We start from the raw sequence: 19,770 nt of genomic DNA, 5'->3' as shown, positions 1-19,770 counted from the left end.
GTGTGTATTTCCATGATTTTAGAAAAAAAAAAATCAACAACTTGGCACAGCAATGCACATCTGTAATGCCAGCTACTTGGGGATTGCAAATTTGAGGCCAACCTGGGCGATTTAGCAAGACCCTGTCTCACTGAAATAAAAGGGGGTGAAGATGTAGCTTGGTGGTAGAGTGCCTGGGTTCAACCCCCAGTATTGGGGAAAAAAAACCAGCTACAGACTCCTGATTTTATTATTGAACCCAGGAACACTCTACTACTGAGCCATACCACAAACACCCCTCCCCACTCGTTGCCCTTTTTTTGTGAGACAATGTCTCACTAGGTTGCCCATAGTCTCCTCAAACCTGGGATCCTCCTGCCTCATCCTCCCAAGTTGCTGGATTTACAGGTGTGTGCCGCCACACCCTGCTGGACAACTAATTTTTAAATTAAAAAATCAGAGTCCTCTTTGCCTCTGCCATGTGGACTTTTTTTTCTTTTGTCATGCTGGGGATTGAACCTGGGGCCTTATGCATGTGAGGCAAGCACTCTGCCAACTGAGCTGTATCCCCAGTCTATGTGGACTGTCTTAATTCTGCCTGCTCCATTCAACATCAGGAACCCATTCCAGCCTCCTGTCATCCTCTGTTCCCTGACATTGGTTGCCCTTCCCTCTGAAAGTACTTCTTTTATGCATCCTCACATGATAGTAACTGGGGCACCCAGAAGTCCCGGTTTTTGCTCTGGCTTTGCAACGTTCTAGTTAACCTTAGGCTTGTCACTTCCTCTCTCTGGATCTTAGCTTTCTTAGATATAAAACAGGCAGTGTTAATACAACTTTCACTTGTGGAGTACTTTCTACGTACAGGGGCTGCACTAAGCTTGTCACTCATACTGGGAACATCTCAATCCTCCAGGGAGGGCACGAAGGCCTCCTAGCTTTCCAGCCACCTCACAGGTGGGAGGATTCAGAAGGGAACACATGCCTGTCCTCCAGGTAGACAGCAGAAATAACACTCTGGAACAATACACACACCCCTCATCAGCTTTGATGTTCTGGGAGAATTTGGGCATCTGTCTTCTGAAGATGCCTTGATTCATTTGCAAGACTTTTGGATAGCTTCTTACAGCACATTTCATCTCCTCTCAAAACACCTGAGCAAGATTTCCAGTCCATTGTGGGTCTCATGAAGTGGGAATGATCTGAGAAATACGACTTTGACAAGTTCTTCCAGCTCTACTTTCCCCTCATGTGAACCATGCTTCCTGCCAGGGTTTTCTGTGTGACACTCCTGATCGGTCATTTCCTCCTAAAGACTTCTCTGAACATCTTTTTCACCTCCGCTAGGCTCCCACCTCCTCTTAGGAGCAACATGCTCTCTACGCATCTGCTAACACATCCCCTTCTGGTGCTTTCACCACCTCCTAGTGTGCTCACTGGGCAGCTAGAGTGATCTTTCAAAACTCTTAAGTCCGACTGCCACTGCTTCGACCACGATGACCTCTCTGCTTTCAGGATGGACAGTACAGCCCTTGATGTGGGTTGGAAGGCACTTGAATTCAGCCAGCTGTCCCTCCCCAACTCCGTGCTGACTCCTGCCTCTGGGCTTCACACTTGCGTTCCTTCTCTAGGAAAAACTTTCTTTCTTGGTAATTCATTCCTGTCTGCCTTTCGGAAGGAAACCACTGAATAAACCAAGCTCCTTTTCCTAACGCTCTGGCTAGCACCTGGACTTATTCGCTGAAATGAGTGGTGTGATCAGGCTTCTCTGATCTCTGTCCCCCTGGGATGTAAGCTGGCAGGGGGGTGGAACCAGGTCTGCCTTGTCACTAGGGCATCCCCAGAACTGAGTCCGCTGCAGAACCCAATGTAGGGTCAATTAAGCTGTCCAGCAAATAGAAGAGCCGTATGTTCTTGGTCCCTATGGGAGATCCAGACCCACCTCCTTCCTGCTGGGGTCCACACCCTCTGGAAGCTCCTCCACAGGCTTGTTCACCAGCTGCTCCAGGGGAAAGATGGGCAAAGGTCCAGAACTGAGGCTGGTGTTGGCATTGAACACATCCAGTTTGGGGCTTGTGATCTCCTAGAGAAGGAAGGGACATTGGTTTCTTTAGCTGGCTTGCGGCCCCCTCCCAGGCTGCCTTCCTCTCTGAAGTCAGCATTGACTCTAGGGCACCCCCGTCAAGAAACTTTCCATGATCCACCCCATCCCAACACACACACAGGAATACAACATACAGATTGGACCCAGGAGCTGAGAGCTTAGTGGTCTGTATCTCACAAAGTCATTGGTATTAGATGACTCTTTGGTTCAATGGCTTACTAACTTCTCCATGGCTTTCCCCCAGAGTTTGAGATCAACCCTGGACACTTATGACCAATTTCTCTTATCTGTTGAGAAATTGTTGTCCATAAATTCACTTAGCCTTGGCCCAGCTATCCTTTCTAATCTGCACGTCAGTCCACCAAGAAGGGTTTGTTGAGTGCCACGGGGTTCCCAGCCTATGGGTAAAGGAGCCATGAGTGCCATTTGTCAATGACCACAATGTGCTTGTGAAATCGCTCCTGGGTTCTTTGTATTTCTGCAGAGTTAGCTCTGTCTTATTTCCTTGTGGGCCTGTGAGCTTATCAGAGGAAAGGCTTTAACTTCCTATTCCCATATCCCAAGCCTATAGATAATACATTTCTCTTTAGAGATGAAGGACTTGCACTTGGAGACATGATCCCAGGGATAACGGTGTCCATTGATGTCATTATTTCTCCACGTGCCACCCATGAGCTAATTACATCAAATGCCTCTGTGTCCTTTACCTAAAACATATAGATTCCAGGGTGCCACCCCGGTGTCCATGCATAATACTACTTGGGAGTGAGGCTTTGAATTCTGCATTTTGGTATGCTACCCACCCCATCACTCAGACTCCTATGCATGATAAAAATTGAAAACCGTTTCACTAGGAAAGGGAGAAACAAAACACGAGAGGCACTGGAGTTAAACAGCAAGAACTTCCACAGGAAGGAGAGGAAAGGGGAAGGGGAGACTGGGGTATTGACGTTCCTGTCTGGCAAGTTCTCAGCACCACGGCTCCAGCTGCCAGCTAGCCACTCAGGGCCAGCCGCCTTCTCCATACTCACCGCAGCAATCTGGCTCCAGTCTCCAGAGCTCCCCAGCTCCGCCTTCATGTCTTCATAGGATTTGGTATTCTGCATATAAAATAAACAACCGTTCAGACCCAGATCTCAGCAGAAGAGACAAAAGGCCATTTTCCTTCCAAAGTTGAAAGTGTTCTGGGGCCTGGTGGTGAGAAGGGAAAGAGGAAGCTCAGACTGAGGCTGGAGGAGGTCCCCGAAAAAGAGGTTAAATGGTGAGGATGGGTCCCGCACGCCTGTAATCCCAGTGGCTCAGGAGGCTGAGGCAGGAGAATCACGGGTTCAAAGTTAGCCTCAGTAAAAGCAAGGCCCTAAGCAACTCAGGGAGACCCTACCTCAAAATTGAAAGAAAAAAAAAAAAAAAAAACGGTGCTGGGGATGTGGCAAAGTGGTTAAGCCCCAGGTTCAAGTTCTAATACCATCCCCCCAAAAAATGGTGAGGACGGGACTGAGGTGCCGACAGATCAGAAGGAGGCTGTCCAGGCTGTTACTCTGTCCCTGCTCAGCCTGATGCAGGGATGGAGAGGAACATAACCACCCTCAGGCAGCCAAGAACCACCCACACCGTGCAGGCCCTGGGGAGCTCTTGGCCTGGCACATCAGGAGCTCCCCAGAGTCATGCTGAATGGATGAGTGAATGAGTGAGGCTGGGAGACAAGCCTGCCCAGACTGGGGATGAGGGAAGGGCTGTAGGGGCCATTGACGTGGCACTAAGGTGAGTCCCAGAAGGCCTGGCACTGGGACTTGCTGCCTTGAGCTCTCAAGATAAATAGCCCATCGGCTATAGATTTAAAAAATATGTGTAAACACACACACACACACATACACACACACACACACTCCAGATCTGAGGAAATTACGCGTCCCAAAATTCACCTGTTGTGTTGTTATCCCACAAGAGTCATCAGGCTAGGCCTCTCTACCTGGGCCTTCCTCCTTCCAGCAAAAAATCTTCACTGGTTTCCTCCCCCACCTACCTGTGGAACTAGGGATTAAACCCAGGGATGCTCTACCACTGAGCTACATCCCCAGCCCTTTTCATTTTTTCTTTTGAGACAGTGTCTTCCTGAGTTGCTGAGGCTGGCCTTGAACTTGCAGTCCTCCTGCCACAGCCTCCTGAGTCCTAGCCTTGGCTTTTGACAGACTTCCTTCCCTCTCCCTCACCAGGGGGGCTTTATGGCCTTATTGAAGCCTGGCTTTTTCTTCTGAGCCCTGTCACACACCCCGAAGGAAGAGAAAGGCCTGTGGAGTCTGCGCCCGTGGGGCGTGCTGTGAAGAACCTCCTAGAGAGGACTGTGCTCAGCTGCAAGAATGGGGGCGGGGCACTCACACTCCACTTGAAGGGATCCCAAGCCAGGAACCAGCCTGTGAAGGTGGGGGGCTCGTGTCCCTGCTTCACCACAATGATGGGGGTCTCGGGGTCACGACCACTGGGGTGGGTCTTCAGGTATTCTTGCACAGTGACAGCCGCAGCCTTCTTCTCCTCCTCATTGGCATGCTTCCCAATCCAGAAGAAGACCTGCGGAGCGTCCCGGCAGCTCAGTCAGTCCTTCCTGTCCTCCCCAGCTAATGGGGCTCTGCCTGGGGTCATTGAGATGTCCAACAGCAGAGCCCTGACCCTGCACTACCCAGTGAAGTGACCTTGGGTGGCCCCAGCTGGCTTTCATTTTGCACAGGCCCTACGTGGATGTTCTGCATGTGCGACTCCAGCCTCCTGAGGCGGAGTCTCCAAGCGCACCTGCTCTCCCAAGAAACACAGGCCAGAGAAGAGAAGGCTCCATCCTGCCAGCAACCCCTTGGGGCACATCCGTTCCCCTTCCTCTCTTCAGATCCTGGCGCTCAAAATACCATTTTCAGGGAGAAAGAACAGGGGCCCCCAAACAGCGATGCCTCCCTACCCCTGAAGTCACGGGGGCTTCTTGGCCCTGGGGATTGAGGAGGATGGGAGGACAGCCCCCAGGCCCTTGGTCCTACCTGGTCCCAGACATCCAGCAGGAACACGTCATCCTCTTCCAAGTCATCCTGATTGAAGTCAGGGATCTCCGTGGCCAGGAAGCGCCCAGTCTGGTTGGAGCATTCAAAGAGCCTGGGGGCCATGGCCAGAGTTTCCTCCTGAAGTCTGCAGGAGGGAGGGAAGATGGCATCGGCAGGAGGAAGGTGTAGGGGAAGGAAACTGAGGACACAGAGCTCTGAGGGACTCTGACATGGAAGGCCATCTCCTCATCAAATGTCCTATCTTATGATTGACAAAAGTCCCCTCTCATCCTGAGTGCTCCAAGAGAGAAATTCCTATGCTTTCCCAGACAAGCACTCCAATGGCTGTTCCATAGCCCTGGTAGGAAGTTCTTCCTGTTATCTTCCTCATCTCTCCTGCTGCTTGGGCAGTACATGCTCTTTTGCTTTTGAACTGGGTGGTAGTGAGTCATGGATATTTTTTAGAAAGGCCATTTGAAAGAGGCTTATGGCTGGTATTCCTCAGCTGCCTGGGTCTATGTCAGCACCTAAGGGCAGGAGCTGGGCTCTGACTCTTTGTGAGGAGCAAACGTTTAGCTTTGCCCTGTCTTTGAGCTGCCTTTGATGACTATGAGCTCCTGTTGCCAGGGGAACACTCTATTCAGGCTCTGGACATCCCATGGTGAGCACATGGGCACAGCTCTATGCCCCAGAGGCTCAAGCCCATGGCTGCCCCCTTCCTCATCCTGTAGCCCTGGGAGCCTGGCACACAGAGTCCTTGGTCCACTCGGTGCCGTCTCTGGATGGGGTGGAGACGCTGGGAGCAGAGGACCCAGCAGTTACCTCTTGGTATTGGCATAGGGGGCCTTCCCACCCAAGGCCATCCAGAAGTTAGCTGGTTCCTGCCCTTCCACCACCACTTGCTTCTCTGTCCGGGAAATGGTGTCAGCAACCATCTTGGCCATCTCCCGTTCGTCCCCACTACAGCCCTGGGAAAGAGAGGGGACAGGTCGTGCTGTGGGAAACCTCACCACCTTCCACGTTCCCTGCCCAGAGCTCTGGGTCAGGACCCTGTGTACGCAGCCCAGGCAGGTACAGTCTTCCATCTCTCCCCCATCCTGGACACTCCAAAGAACAGCAGAGGGGCAGAGAGTAGAAGAGGGACTCCAAGAGGCTGTGAGTCCTCACTACAGAGACAAAGGGAGAAGCACAGAGTAGTGAAAGACTCCGAGGTGTAGGCCAGACCAATGCTGGAACAGATGGGACACCAGAGACAAGCAGAACAAGAAGGACTGACCAGTGCAGAGGCAGAGAATCCGGGAGCTGTAGGACGTGGCTGCAGGCTGCGAGTGGAGGCAGGACTACCCAGGCAGCTGGAGACCCAGCAAGTGGGATCTACCTTGACCTGGGGGTCCTACCTTGACCTGGGGTCTCTGCTTTGAGACTGAGGGACTCCAAGGGCCCACCTGGGGATGGGAGGCCACTAGGCCCCATGCATACCTTTCCACACCACAGGTAGCAACAGGATGGGGTCTTGAGGATGAATACGTCATTGGAGTTGAGGGAGGTGGCCCGGGCTGGGACCTCAAAGGCCTTGGTGTTGTTGGCACTGGTTCCCCGAACCTGGAACAACCTTGTGGAGGGTACAGGCTCCATGTTGTTGGCCCGGGAGGTGCCTCCCTGTAAGGGTGGGAAAAGCGAGGGAGAGGGACAGGAGCAACTCAGAGAGGAAGATGATGGGGGAATCCAGGGGCATCCTCTGAAGATGGATGCTTCCAAAGTGACTTTGCTCAAAATTTTTCAGCAGCTCTGCATTTTTCATAGACTATCACTCAGCTGAAGTCACTGACTTCTGCAGGCCCACTGGGTCTCTCCAAATGCTGGGGTGGAACTGGGCCAGCTTCTTACAGTTCCCTGAGGAGCCCTTCCCCTGGGCCTTGTACCTTGCAATGTCCCCTGCATTACTAAGCTCTTCCATTCTGCCCCAAACATCAAGACTTCCTCAAAATCCTCTTCCCACCATGAACTCCATAGCTAGTCCCGCATGACCGCATTTCCAGATCCACTTGGAACTTAAACTTTATTTCACCCATTTAACAATAAGGGGCTTCGACTGGGAGTTCACTGCTCAGACACAACCACGTCACTGTCCTCTTCCAAATAGATGGTAAACCATATTAGCCTGCCACTCCTCTCCTCCCTTGGTGAATTGCAAAGAACTGTGTACTTAGAAGATGCTCAATAAACAGATTCCTGCTAAAGCTGCGTGAAATGTCTAGTTTGCTATGATGGAAGACACCAATGCTGTTTGGACAGGTGCCTCGTTTAAGCAAATCCAGTCATAAAACGTCTTTCAGGTGGGCGATTCAAGGAGCTGGGTGTGGAGGGCAGACTGCACAGGGCAAGGGCTTGGTACAGATATTTCTAGAGTCACCAAGCGGTTGTTTCTATTAGCAGTTCCATGTAGGTGACAGAACCCCAAATGGTCCTGCACCTTTCCTCATAAGGAATGGGCTTTGCCCACACTTCACGTCCACTTTCCCATCTCCTGGATGCCCACCCGCCTCAGTCCAGCAGCCACACCTGGTAGACCACCATGCGTCCCTTGAAGATAGACATGAGGTGAGGAGGCTCCTTGCCCATCGGGACCCGGATCTGGACGGGCTCGTCATTATACTTCTGGTCCAGGATGACAGCTTGATAGGCTGAGGCTGCAATTTCATCCTGGCTGGCCTGGCTGCCCTGGGGATGAGTAGGGAGGCCGGGTGGTGTGGGGTCAGCCTCAGAAACCCCCATCCCCAGCGCTGACCGGGCCCCACCCACTGTCTCCCCAAGACCTCAGCCAGGACACAGTCGAGAATCAACCCGACCCAGATTCAGACTCACTCCAGCCCCAAACCCAATGCGATCCCAGCCCAGCCCAACCCTGCTCTCCTGATGACTCTTTCCTCAGGGAAAGACCACCCCACTCACCCCGACACCAGGCATTTCCCTCCTCCCTCGCATCTGGACGCAAACCCCAGGGAGGGAGATTAGGAGAACCAAAAAGAAAAGGGTTGTGAATGGGGGCACCCCAGGGGTCTCACAGCCACTGCTGCCCCCAGAGGGAGGGGCTGCCTCCAGAGGGAGTGAGCACCCCGAGACTGACAGCAGGGCAGTGGGGAGGGGGCCGAGCTGGCTGTGCTCTGGATGGGTTGGGGTGGGGTCTACCTGCCAGATGTAGAGCAGGTAGTGCTCCTTCTCGCCGATGAGGTAGGTGTAGAGCAGGAGGTAGCAGTCGCCACCATAGAAGTGGCCTAACCACTTGGAATCCACAGGCACCAGCTCTAGGTTTTCAATGCGCCACACCTGGGGCCAGTACCGGGCAGCTTAAGGTCCAGACCAAGTTCCACCTCCCCTCTGCCACCCAGCACGGGTCTCCACCCCAACACACCTGCACCTCCCCACTCCCGTCGTCCACCATCTTCTGCTGGGCGGCCACCTGAGGCTGCACATGCATGGACGTGGCATCGAACTTCACCTGCTCCACTTTGGCTGGAGCGGGGGAACCAGAACACCAACTGTCACCAGCCAAGATCCCCCAGGTCCTCACAAGAGTCCTGAGTGGTGACTACAGTTTTTAGACCCATTTTATAGATGAAGAGACTGAGGCTAGTGACATTCAGTAGCTTACCCAAGGACACACAGGTAGAAAATAGCAGGAAATACAGAATCACATCTCCATGCCCCAACACACCTGCTTCATCAGTGCCTCCCAGGGAAGCCAACCAGGGACAAGAAAGGAACAAGAGCAAGGTTTCATCTTCAGTGATCCACCCTTTGCTGGCCCTTGTAGTACTAGAGTTGAAGTATTGACCTTCTCTCCCATCCCCCTGGAGAACTCCATGGTGACAGAGGTTTTGTCTCCCCCAGGACTAGGCAAACACTGTCTGGTGAGATACTGTTTGGATCCCAAGGAGGCCCAACCCCATTCCAAATGGAAGGCAGGTCATTTTTAACTTCCTGATGGTAACACCTCTTCATGCATCCCAGTGCAGGGAGTCCAGAGTCAGGACAAAAGCGTGCAGGGAAGAGGGAACAGGAGGAAAGGGGACAGGCCAAGTTGCTCCCTGGCCCAGCTCCTGGTCCTGCTAGTGCTCACCCACAGAGCCCACGGTGTGGGTTTTGCCCAGGCCTGAGGTCCGGTTGGGCAGCGTCCACTTCTGGAAGAGCTGCTGGAAGACGGCCGACTCAGCCCCGTCGTTCTGCACCTCCACCTGAGTGCTCGGTGGGTATTGCTTGGCTTTGATGAAGTTCTGAGGGGACAAGGGGCTAGACACTACACGCCTCCCAGCCCCCATCCCAAGGCAAGCCAGAGCCTGGCTCGCACCCCAACAAGCTCCGCCATCAAACCTGCCCCAGGTCCCAAACCTGAACAAAACCCCAAGCCCCGAGCTGACCCCAAACCTAACCCTACTCCAACCTCAACTTCAAGGTCAAACTTGACACCACTCAAACCTAACACTGGCCTAAGCCTCACTCTGAGTCTAATACTGACCCCAAACATAATTCGGATGCTAACCCCAAGGCCACATCTGACTGCTCGCTCAACCCCACCTTAAATGTAACCTTAATGCCCAGTCCCCTACTGCAAACCCACCCTCATTCACCCCAAACTCTGACTTGGCCCTGGTCCCACACTGACCCAATCCCCCTTTGTAGGAAGGTCAGACACCAATTCCCCTCCCTTCTCTAAACCACGCTCCAGTGTGGACAGTTCCTGGGGAGGCGGCAGGGGTGCCTGGTGGCTGGCTCCCTGGCCTGCAGAGAAGCCCCGAGATGCCTACAGAATGCTCCTCAGCTGCCACAGCTAGGATGGCTGGTCCCCTGGTCTGAGCCCACTTGCCCTCCCTGCTGCTGCTTCTACCCTGTCACCCTGACACCATCCCTACCAGGGCCTGATTCATGGCGCCCTTCTTCTCCTCTGCATTGGCCCCCTTCCCCTTCCACACGTAGATCTTCAGGCCTCCCTGGTCCAGGATGTAACAGTCCTACAGTGGGGAGAGAAAAGACCAGTGAGCCAGGCCTGGTGGTGCCCTCCAGCAATCCCAGCCACTAAGGCAAGAGGATCTCAAGTTCAGGGTCAGCCTCAGCAACTTAGCAAGACAGTCTCAAAACACAAAAATAAATAAATAAAAAGGGTTGGGGATGTAGGTCAGTGGTAAAGTGCACCTGGATTCAATCCCCAGTACCAAAAAAATAAAAAAAAGATCCAAGGAGAGCCTCAGTGCTGGTGCCCGAGGCTGGGCTGGGCTGGGCTGGCTTTCTCCGGCGCCTGCCTGGAGCCAGGAGCTTGTCCTGCTTGGGGAGAGCGTGCCAGGCTCTCTCACCTCATGATTTAGCAGGTCCTGTGTGAGTGGCCGAGTGGCGACTTCCCTAACCACCAGTTTTCCCTCTGAGTCAGACACACTGCGGAATGAAGCAGAACACAGACAGGGCCAGATCCCTCAGCCAGGGCTCTGCCCTCCGGCAGTCCCCAGCACCCAGGAAGGTCCCAGGCGGGTACTCACTGGTACAGCTTGAGGGCCGCCTTGAGTGCCGGCTCCACCACCGAGTCGGGCACAGCGGCCTTGAGCTCCCGGCGCTGGCCCAGCACATAGTTCATCACCTCCATCAGCTGCGGGGTGGCCGCCTCGTTCTCCCCGTCCACCACGCCCACGTAGCTGCGCCCGCCCCGCTCCTGGTCTCGGATCTCCTTGGCCAGCGTCATGCCCTGCAGGGAGGCCCCAGGGACCCATGAAGGCTCTCAGGAGACAAGGCAGCGTCCACCACTGAAAGCCACAGGAAAGCCCCAGTCCTACAGCAGCCGCTGGGGCTGGGGCCAGGCTTTTAAGGCACGTGGAGGAAGCCAGGTGAGAAGCGGTGGAAAAGCCAGTTTCCTGGTCAGCAATGGAATGCTCAGGGTGGACTTGGTGGGCCTTTGGTTTGGACATTGTTTGAAAGTTGCGATTTTACTTTTGCTCAAGAGCTGAGCCCTGAACAGCAGAGTACTGGATGGTCTCTTTGCACCAAAGCATGCTTGCAGATTCACAAGGAACACACGGCCGCACACGTGGCACCCCCCCCCCCTCCCCAGCCATCTCTCCTGTCCCAGGGTCTGCTGCCCTTGCTTCTTTCTCCAGCCTGGATCTCTGCTCTTATCTCATTTATCCAACTTCCCAGAAGATAGTCCCACTGTAAGATGCCCGACACTGACCCCTGTCTTCTCCCCTGAGATCTTCCCATCTCAGGACACAGGACTCCGCCCATCCCACAGTTCTCCCTGCACAGTGCTTACAGTGGGCTCACTCCTCCCTCCCTCCAACCCCTCATCCAGCAGATTCCACTTGCCTCTGTCACACCCTGAGGGCCACAGGATCTTCCTGCTGGCCTTGGCCTCTTGCTGGCCCCATCTCTACTCAGAAGTCAGATGACCTTCATCAGCCGGCTGCCCTGAACAGCCTTCCCGCCCCATAGCCTTCCTGTGGGACCTGCCACCTGTTCTCCGAGCCCCTGCTTCACTGGTGGGCTCCACAAGCCCCTTCCCTCCTGCTCTAGGGCCTTCTCACCCCACTGTGTCCCAGAAGCCTCCCTGTACCCAGCACTGTGCTCTGCCAGGAAGCACTTGGTTATTCCCTTCCTGTCTGTCTCTGCCACTGGACAGCCTGCTGCTGGAGGCCAGAGTGGGGTGCAGCTCTGGCCATTTCATTCACCCCTGAATCTGTAAGACTTGGCAGAAGGTATGCCAGACTGTGGGAACTCATCCCACCTTAGGGCGTTCACCACGAGTACACAAAGGCCAACTCCAACATGCCTCCCCCCGTGCACGTGGAGACCCAGGTTCACCTTCACCACCTTCCAGTCCCCAGTAGTGGAGAGAGGTCTGGGGACATTGGGTCAGCCAGGATGTGGCAGAGGTCTACAGGTTTGCATGGGGACAGAGCCTGTGCTGGGTCTGCAGGAGCAGGTGGGGACAGGCAGGCTTACCCTGAGTCTCTCCATGCGGTTACTCTCTGGCCCGTTCCACTGGATGATAAGCTTACCAAGGTCCAGGAGGAAAACATCCCCTCGGTTGAAACTCCTCCAAGACATCTCCACCTGGGGGAGCCACAGACGCCACTCAGAGCCCATCCGTCAGCATCATTCCTTGGCCACCCCTCCCTGCCCAGCAGTGCTCCTCAGTCCCTGGCCAGTGCCCCAGCAGGGCCTGCCTACCTCTCCGGCCACCACGTTCCTCTTGCCCTTGACATGCAGCAGCCGCTGGACATCGTAGGAGTTGGTCTCCACGTGCTTCATGCCAGAAGCCACACCCCCTTTCCGAATCCTGAGAAAAGGAGAGCCAACCTGAAGGGGTGGGGCTGGGAGGTGAGCCAAGCTCTGTCCTCCCAGGTTCTGGGCTACTGGCTGCCACCAGGGCCATCTAGGGACACTGCGGGAACTAAGTGGAGTGGTTGAGGCACTTGGGGTGCAAACTGTAAGGAAGCCCTTGATATCAGCGTCCTGAAGTGCAAGGTCGGCTCTTTGAGGTGCTTTTGCACATGACTCTGAAGTGAGAGCTCCTTAAAGTCTGCGCCCCAGGTGCCCACTCACCCTACCCTCGCCCCTGCCCTGCAGAGGGGTGCAAGCCAGGGTTGTAGTCATGGGAATGGTAGGAGAAATGACTAATAAAGCCAGGACGCTGAGGACAGGGATTGAAGGGGAAGGAGAAGTACTGGTCAAATGCCCAAAGGAGAGGATTGCTGCTGTAGAGCAGAGAGGACAGCAAGACAAAAGGAGAGGGGACGGTGGCTCAGGAGCCCTCCAGCCTCTTCCATAGCAGCTGGGCTCCAGAGCGTGTGGCCAGAACTTCAGACCTGAGGTGAAAGGCTTGCTTAGGGAAGGGGAGCAGCCATCTGCCCATTAGCCAGGAGCAGAAGGGGACTTGATGTGATGCACTGTGGGCTTCCAAGGTTCTGAGCTCTCCAGGACACCAGACGGGAGCCGGGGACGGAGCTTTGGTGGAGACAGGGATTTCAGAACAGCCCCCAGGGGCAGCCCGAGGCACACTCAGAGGGAAGCAGCCCAGGGGCAGCCCAAGGCACACTCAGAGGGAAGCAGCCCAGGAGCAGCCCAAGGCACACTCAGGGAAGCAGCCCAGGAGGAGCAGCAGAAATAAGGGTGGGGGAGTGGAAAGGTGGAAAAGAAAATCAGCAAAGCTCATGTGAAGCCAGGAGGGCTGTAATCCCAGAGGCTGAGGCAGGAGGATAGCAGGTTCAAAGCCAGCCTCAGTCATGGTGAGGCACTAAACAACTCAGGGAGATCCTGTCTCTAAAAAAATACAGAATAGGGCTGGGGATGTGGCTCAGTGGTCGAGGGCTTCTGAGTTCAATCCCTGATACACCCCACTCAAAACAAAAGAAGCTCATGTGAGCTGTCCCTTGGCTCCTGCCCCACAAGTCTCAGGCTCCCTTCCAGACCCTGGTCACCTGCCACCTCCCAGGGTCCCCTTGTCACCACAAGTCTCGGTACTGCTTCCTCTTCAGCTCAGCTTCCATCTCCCATCCCCACCTCTGAGCCTGTGCTCGTCCCGCTCCCTCACACAGCGCTCCCCTCCCTACACAAGGCCCTGCTTGAAGTAGCCGCGGAAGGCCTCGCTCTCGTTGCCCTGGACCTCGCGATGCTGGACAGCTCGCCCCTTCAGGAAGTCGTCCATCTGTGTCGTGTAGATGGCAGCTGCCCCCTGCTCATCCTGGGAGGAGTCCTTGCCAATCCAGTAGTGGATGTCGTAGGACAGGCTACTGCCTGTCTTGTGGATCTGGGGAAATGGGGTGTTCAGTGTATCCGAGGCCCTGGGCTCCCCCAAGTCCCACCTCCAGCTCTTCATGGTCTCCCACACTTGGGGCCTGGACCACAGGTGAGTTTGGCACAGGGGAGGTGAACTGGCTGGTGATCAGGGACCCTGAGTCGCGGCCCAGCTCCGCCACAGACTCTGAGATGGGGCAGGCAGCTTCCCTTCTCTGGGCCTAGCTCCCTCATCTTAGAAATAGTTCGTGTGGACTACAGCAGCGTCCCAAAGTGACACAGCAGTCCCAAAGTGATGTAGACGGACCATCAGAAGTCCTTGAGGTGATCTGGTGCACAAACAAACATATTACAGGTGTCCCTCACTGTCCATAGGGGATCTAGGACTCCTGTGGATACCAAACGGCATAGTATCTGTACATAATCCAAACACATCCCACCCCCATAACTCAACTCATCTCTAGATTGCTTAGAATCCCCGATGCGGGCCGGAGCTGTGGCTTGGTGGTAGAGCCCTTGCCTGGCAGATCTGGGGTCCAGGGTTCCATTCCCAGTGCCTCAAACAAACAAAAGTCCTAACGCAGTGTGACTGCTCTATCAATAGTTGCTATGCTGTGTGGTTTAGGAAATAATGACAAGAAAAAGGTTTGTACATATTCAGTAGAGATGCAATTATTTTTCCAAATATTCTTCATGTGCTTGGTTGAATCTAAGAATACTCTGTAGAGGAGGAGGATGACTACATATGACATTATTATGTGAATACTTTATAGGTACTTTCTATTGTGACACATGACACTGCTTACCATTTACATCAATGATTGAGTTAAATTTTTAAACAAATGTATTTAAAATTTAAAAATGAGTCAACAGAAAGAATATAAATGCCTTAGCAGTTCAGATGGTACCAGGGTGTGGTGAAAATCCAGAAGGCCATGAGCTGAGGACTATGGTGCTGGAAACGTGGACTCGCACAGTGGGGACCCTACACCCCCCAGAAGGTCCTCAAGACTGAATTCAAGAAGTGGCCTCAGCTGGGAGTTTGGCAGCTCACAGGCAGGAAGAGCCTTCTACCTGTGTCTCTGTCCCTGCGGAGCTACCACGGGCTGGGTACCTGGGGATTCCTAGAAACACCACCTGGGTTAAAGCCGGCCCGCCCTGCCCACTGCCCCAGGCTCCTCCCTAACACATGGTGGGCTTTGCTCTCTGCTCAGTGCACCTCCCACCCCACCCAAACCACTCACAGCCAGGACCACGTAGCAGTCACCATCAAAGAAGCTCCCATAGGTGCTGGAAGGCACGGGCACCATCTGCATGGCCTACAGAGAGAACGTGGTCAGAGAGGCAGCCTGGCCACCATGAACCCTGAGGCCAGGGAGGAGGAGGAGGGAGCAACGGCAGAAAAGACTAGGGCCCTGGAACAAAAGGAGGGGAAAAGGAGAGGGGAGAAGGGAGGCAAGAGACAGTGAGGACCGGAAGTGGAGAAGAAGGCTGACAGGCAGGTGAGGAGGAAATGGAGAAAAGGAAGGAGAAGGGAGCAGCTGATGAGGAGCAGGGGGTGAGGATGAGGCCTGAAGGGCAGGTGGAGCTGGCAGCAGGTGGCAGCAGGTGCTCCAGACAGCCCCATGGGGTGTGACCAGCGGAGCCGAGGCAAGCCCAGGCCTGCGGGAGCTCACCTCGATCCTCCATATCTGCACCCCTGGAGTGGTGATGTTGAGGGAGCCTTTGACTTGGGCACTCAGGTTGGTCATGGTCGGGGAGCCTGGGGAGAGGGTGGCGGGAGTCAGGGCTGAGGGAGGGAGTGCCGGGGTATCAGGGCCTGCCTCCCAGCCCGCCCAGCAGGGCACCAGCAGTGCCTGGAGCTGCAGGCTCAGGGCCTGGGGGAGAAAGGGAACTGGCTCCCCACTTGGGCCCAGCCTGCCGCTTTCCTGCCCGGCTCTGATCTTGACTCACTCAAACGCCTGCCCTGCCTCCGTCACCTGCTAAACAGCCCCACCCCCCAGCCTGGCACCCAAGGCCCTTCTTTATCTAGACAATTTCTTTTCTTTTTTTAATATATATGGTTTTTTTTTTTTAGTTGTCAATAGGCCTTTATTTTATTTATTGATTGATATATGGTGCTGAGAACCGAACCCATTGCCTCACACATGCTAGGCAAGTGCTCTACCCCACAACCCTAGCCCCTAGACAATTTCTCTCTTTGGAAATGTTTTATCAAAGCTGTGTTTGTTAAAAAAAAAAAAAAAAAGTTTCTAAAAAATGGAAAAGAAAAGAATAAAGGCTCAGCCAGGTCTGATGGTACAAGCCTGTAATCTTAGCTACTGTGGAGACTGAGGCTGAAGAAGCAAAAATTTGAAGCCAGTCCAGGCAACTTAGTGAGAGCCTGTCTCAAATAAAGGAAAAAAAAAAAGTATGTGGGGATGTGGCTCAGTGGTAGAGTGCTTTCCTAGCATGCAAGGACTGCAAAAAATATAAATAAATAAAAATAAAATATAAAGGCTTAAAAGGGTATGTACCCAACAGAATCCAGAACAAGTGTTCCAGTGGAAACTCACACTCAAAGTTTATAGCAGCTATATTCATGATAGACAAAAGATGGAAGCAGGAGGATCACAAGTTCAAGGCCAGTGTGGGCAAACCTGTCTCAAAATTAAGAGAAAGGGCTGGGGACGTAGTTCAGTGGCAGAGAAGTTGCCTAGTGTGTGCAAGGTCTTGAGTTCAATCCCCATCAGGGGAATAAATGGTGTCCTACCACAATAGAAAAATAGATACAACAATTTCCTGTTCCTCCCCAGTTACCCTCATGAGCACCCTTCAGCACTGTTATGGTGGCCCACAAGACGTGGACCCCACAAGGCCAACCACCATTTCTGCTTCTTCAGCACTAAATCTCCAGCATCTAGCAAGGTGCCAGTTCTTTGCAGGATGAATGGATGGATGAAAGGAGGGAAGGGGGAGAAAGGGAGAGATGAAGGAGTGAATGAATGACAGAGTGAACCCTCCACGCTGAACCAGCCTTTACCCACTGGGCAGGAAGAAGTCGCGCGACCCCAAGCTTTCTCTTGGCGTGTTGACTTCCTGTTTAGATCTTAGCTGTGTTCTTGGCTCCAGCTGCTGATCAGAATCATCTGGGGAGCTTTTTAAAAGTATCGATACCCCTGTGTTCGGGCCACGTCCCCTGGGGCTCTGGTTTAATTAGACCAGGGGGGTGCCCAACCACAGGTACTTTATTTTCTGCCAATGAGAGGTAGGGCCTAGGTGCTTTTGAAAACTCTCCAGGGATCCTGACATGAGCTGGGACAGTGATCCGCTCGTCCCTGGTTACTCTCATCCCTAGTTTCTCAGTCTCTCTCCACCGGATTGAAGGCCACACCATACTTCACGCGCCTGCCCCAGCCCGGCAGGAGTCACTCTGCCTGTCTGCTCCTTGAACTGGTGAATAATGAATGAAAGGTCATACGGCCCCCAGGATCGGTGCACTGACAGCTCAGTTCAGCTCAGATCTCTCTATCTAATCTCTGCTTGCACTTTGACTCTGAGTCACATCTTGAAGAAGTTAATGGCTTGGCCTTTTACCACGTGGAGACACCCTCTTCTGAGCCCTGAGAGTGGCAACTCTCCCTGGTGCTCTGAAATTGGGGGGCAAGGCCCTTGCCCAGTCTGATCAGCCCTGCCTTGCTGGTCCAAGCCATCTGCTCATCCCTGGCAGATTGCCTGCTGCATGTTTGCAGGACCCTGGGGCCTGGCCCCTGCCTGATGCCCCTGTGGGCCATGGCTTCCTCCCCCAGGTAGTCCTCAACACCAAGAGGCCTAGAGCCCCCAGGCCTCCTGATTCAGCAGGACCAGTTTGGGCCCAAAGGAGGAGAAGGCTTTCTGTTTTATTCCAGTCGCCACCTTTCTCCTTCCACACTTCGGCAAGACTGACTCTTTGGCCTTCCCTGGCTGTAAGACACGAATCCTCTTCTTCATCCAGGAGCTGGGGGATGAGGTGAGTCAACTACATATGTGACCTCTGAGGTCCACCCGGGGCCTGCTCTGGTTCTAGGAATTAATGGTGGACATGAGAGGGTACTTCTTCCCCTCAGAGATGGGATTTGGGGTTCACTTTTCCTCCCTGAGAAATCAGGATTGGGGCCTGCAGCAGCCTGAGCAGGGAGTGGACAGCTCCTTAGGGCCAAGGGCGGGCTGGGGAACTGATCTGAAAGGGGGCCTGCTCCACCCCCTGAGCATCTCCAGCTGCGTCTGCCCCCTCCCCATGTCTGTCAGCACAGACGCCTCTTCCCACACCCCTCCACAGCCCTCCTGCCTCCCCAAAAGTGCAAGGACGATGCTGGGCCCCTCACCCCCACCCGCCACCCACGACCAGGGCCCGGTTTGGATATGCTATGTGCTACCTTCTCCCGCAACTTCAACCCACCAACTTGCCCTCACTCCTGGTCCCCTCTCTTCTGTGTCCCTAGCCTAGGAAGGTCACTGTTACCCTGGAATCCAGGAGTGCAGCATCCTGGACTCCACCCCTCTCCTGCTCTTCTGTCCGTCTAAACTCTGACACACCCCTGCCTCTCTCTGCGGGCACTGTGCCTTCAAGAAACACCAGCCTGCTTGCTGCCTGGCCCCAGGCTGCCTCTCATTCCCTCCTGCTCTTGCCGTGTTCTTTGCCCTCCCTTGCCAGACCCTTACACGCTGTTCCAAACACAGTTTAGGTCTAGTTTCTTCCAAAAAACATTTCCAGAATCCTCCAAAACGTCTTGAGCTACTGCCTCTCTCAGGCCGGGAACACACAATGATGAAGAGTTTGTAAGTCTGTGGTCTGTGAGCCCAACCCAGATGCATTCGTGACTGTAGCCCCAACTCCTAGCCCATAGTAGGTGCTCAACCAACACAAGGCTGAGAGACTGGGATGGAAGGAGAACCTTTTTGGGGCCCTGGAGGGAGTCAGGGTGCTGCTCCCTCCGTCATCTTGCTTTCTCCTCTGATGCCCTATCATTCTCAGGAGCTCCTCATTTGCAGAGCCCTGGGGTGCTGCTGTGACTCTTGGTCCCCAGTTGAGCTGAACAGGGTTGATGTGAAGCAGCAGAGTGAGGTCCCTTCCTTCAGACAAAGGACAGTCTCCTGCCTCCTCAGGGCTGTGAGGCACAGGGAGTGGACCCCTTGGCCCTTCCAACCCCAAGGTTCTGTGATAGGAGGATGCCTGAGCAGATGACTCTGGGAAGAGGGCGGCTAGTGTATGACCCTGGGCTGGACTCAGGGGCCACAACAGCTGGGGAGGCAGAAGTATCCGGGTGTGCCTGGGGCCTGAGGCCCCACGGCCCCCAGTCCCCACCCTGCCCCTCTTTCTCTGCCCATTCAGCATTCAGTTCCTGATGGATGTTGCACGCACCTGGGACCCTGGAGGCGAGGACCTAGAGGTCCCAGAAGTGTTAGGGGAAACGGTGACACAGAAAGAAACCCCTTCAGACGAGGAAGTCACGGCAGAGAGGAGCTGAGGGGTGAAGAGAAAGCGGGAAGCCAGGGCAACCGACTAGCCCCCGTCCGTCCAGAACTAGCCTGTTTAAACCTAGAAAGTCTGAGCCCCAGGATCCTCCTCAGCCTGGGCAGTCCAGGATGGTTGGCACCCAGTGGGGGCTGGGTGGTCCCAGGGAGGGTGCTGAGGAGCCTCTCCTTGAGGCCCCGGACACACACGCCGAGCTCCTCGCTCTTCCACAATCTCAGAGCTCCCTTCTTGGCCCCCAAGGTGCTGCAGGAGCCCCCAGGCGGCCAGCAAGCCGTGAGGACCCTGCCCTCTCCCACTACCTATGGTCCCTGCGTGTCCCACTGGGTTGTCTCACCTGTCTGGAGGAGGCGGCTGCCACCTGGGAGCTCGCAGGGAGTTGTGGCAAGCTGGCTGCA

At 54.5% G+C, this 19,770-nt stretch overlaps 1 protein-coding gene across 1 annotated transcript in view; it reads right to left on the bottom strand.

The window, feature by feature from the left end:
* Positions 1–19,770, bottom strand: part of VIL1 (villin 1) — a 24,768-nt gene extending 4,998 nt beyond the window's left edge. Inside the window, exons 1-19 of the mRNA XM_079135190.1 lie at positions 19,710–19,770; positions 15,558–15,643; positions 15,126–15,200; positions 13,698–13,894; positions 12,316–12,424; positions 12,088–12,198; positions 10,632–10,834; positions 10,452–10,530; positions 10,014–10,112; positions 9,224–9,377; positions 8,516–8,616; positions 8,293–8,430; positions 7,666–7,824; positions 6,583–6,762; positions 5,926–6,071; positions 5,104–5,248; positions 4,460–4,648; positions 3,115–3,183; positions 1,922–2,062 (exon numbers count right to left, since the gene is read on the bottom strand). Of these exons, the coding sequence (XP_078991316.1) occupies positions 1,922–2,062; positions 3,115–3,183; positions 4,460–4,648; positions 5,104–5,248; positions 5,926–6,071; positions 6,583–6,762; positions 7,666–7,824; positions 8,293–8,430; positions 8,516–8,616; positions 9,224–9,377; positions 10,014–10,112; positions 10,452–10,530; positions 10,632–10,834; positions 12,088–12,198; positions 12,316–12,424; positions 13,698–13,894; positions 15,126–15,200; positions 15,558–15,632 (2,370 nt within the window). The 5' untranslated portion in view covers positions 15,633–15,643; positions 19,710–19,770. The remainder of the gene's footprint in view (positions 1–1,921; positions 2,063–3,114; positions 3,184–4,459; positions 4,649–5,103; positions 5,249–5,925; positions 6,072–6,582; positions 6,763–7,665; positions 7,825–8,292; positions 8,431–8,515; positions 8,617–9,223; positions 9,378–10,013; positions 10,113–10,451; positions 10,531–10,631; positions 10,835–12,087; positions 12,199–12,315; positions 12,425–13,697; positions 13,895–15,125; positions 15,201–15,557; positions 15,644–19,709) is intronic.

The sequence above is a fragment of the Sciurus vulgaris genome, assembly GCF_902686455.1.
Source record: "Sciurus vulgaris genome assembly, chromosome: 3".
Taxonomy (NCBI): domain Eukaryota; kingdom Metazoa; phylum Chordata; class Mammalia; order Rodentia; family Sciuridae; genus Sciurus; species Sciurus vulgaris.
This window is presented reverse-complemented; position numbering and strand designations above follow the sequence as displayed.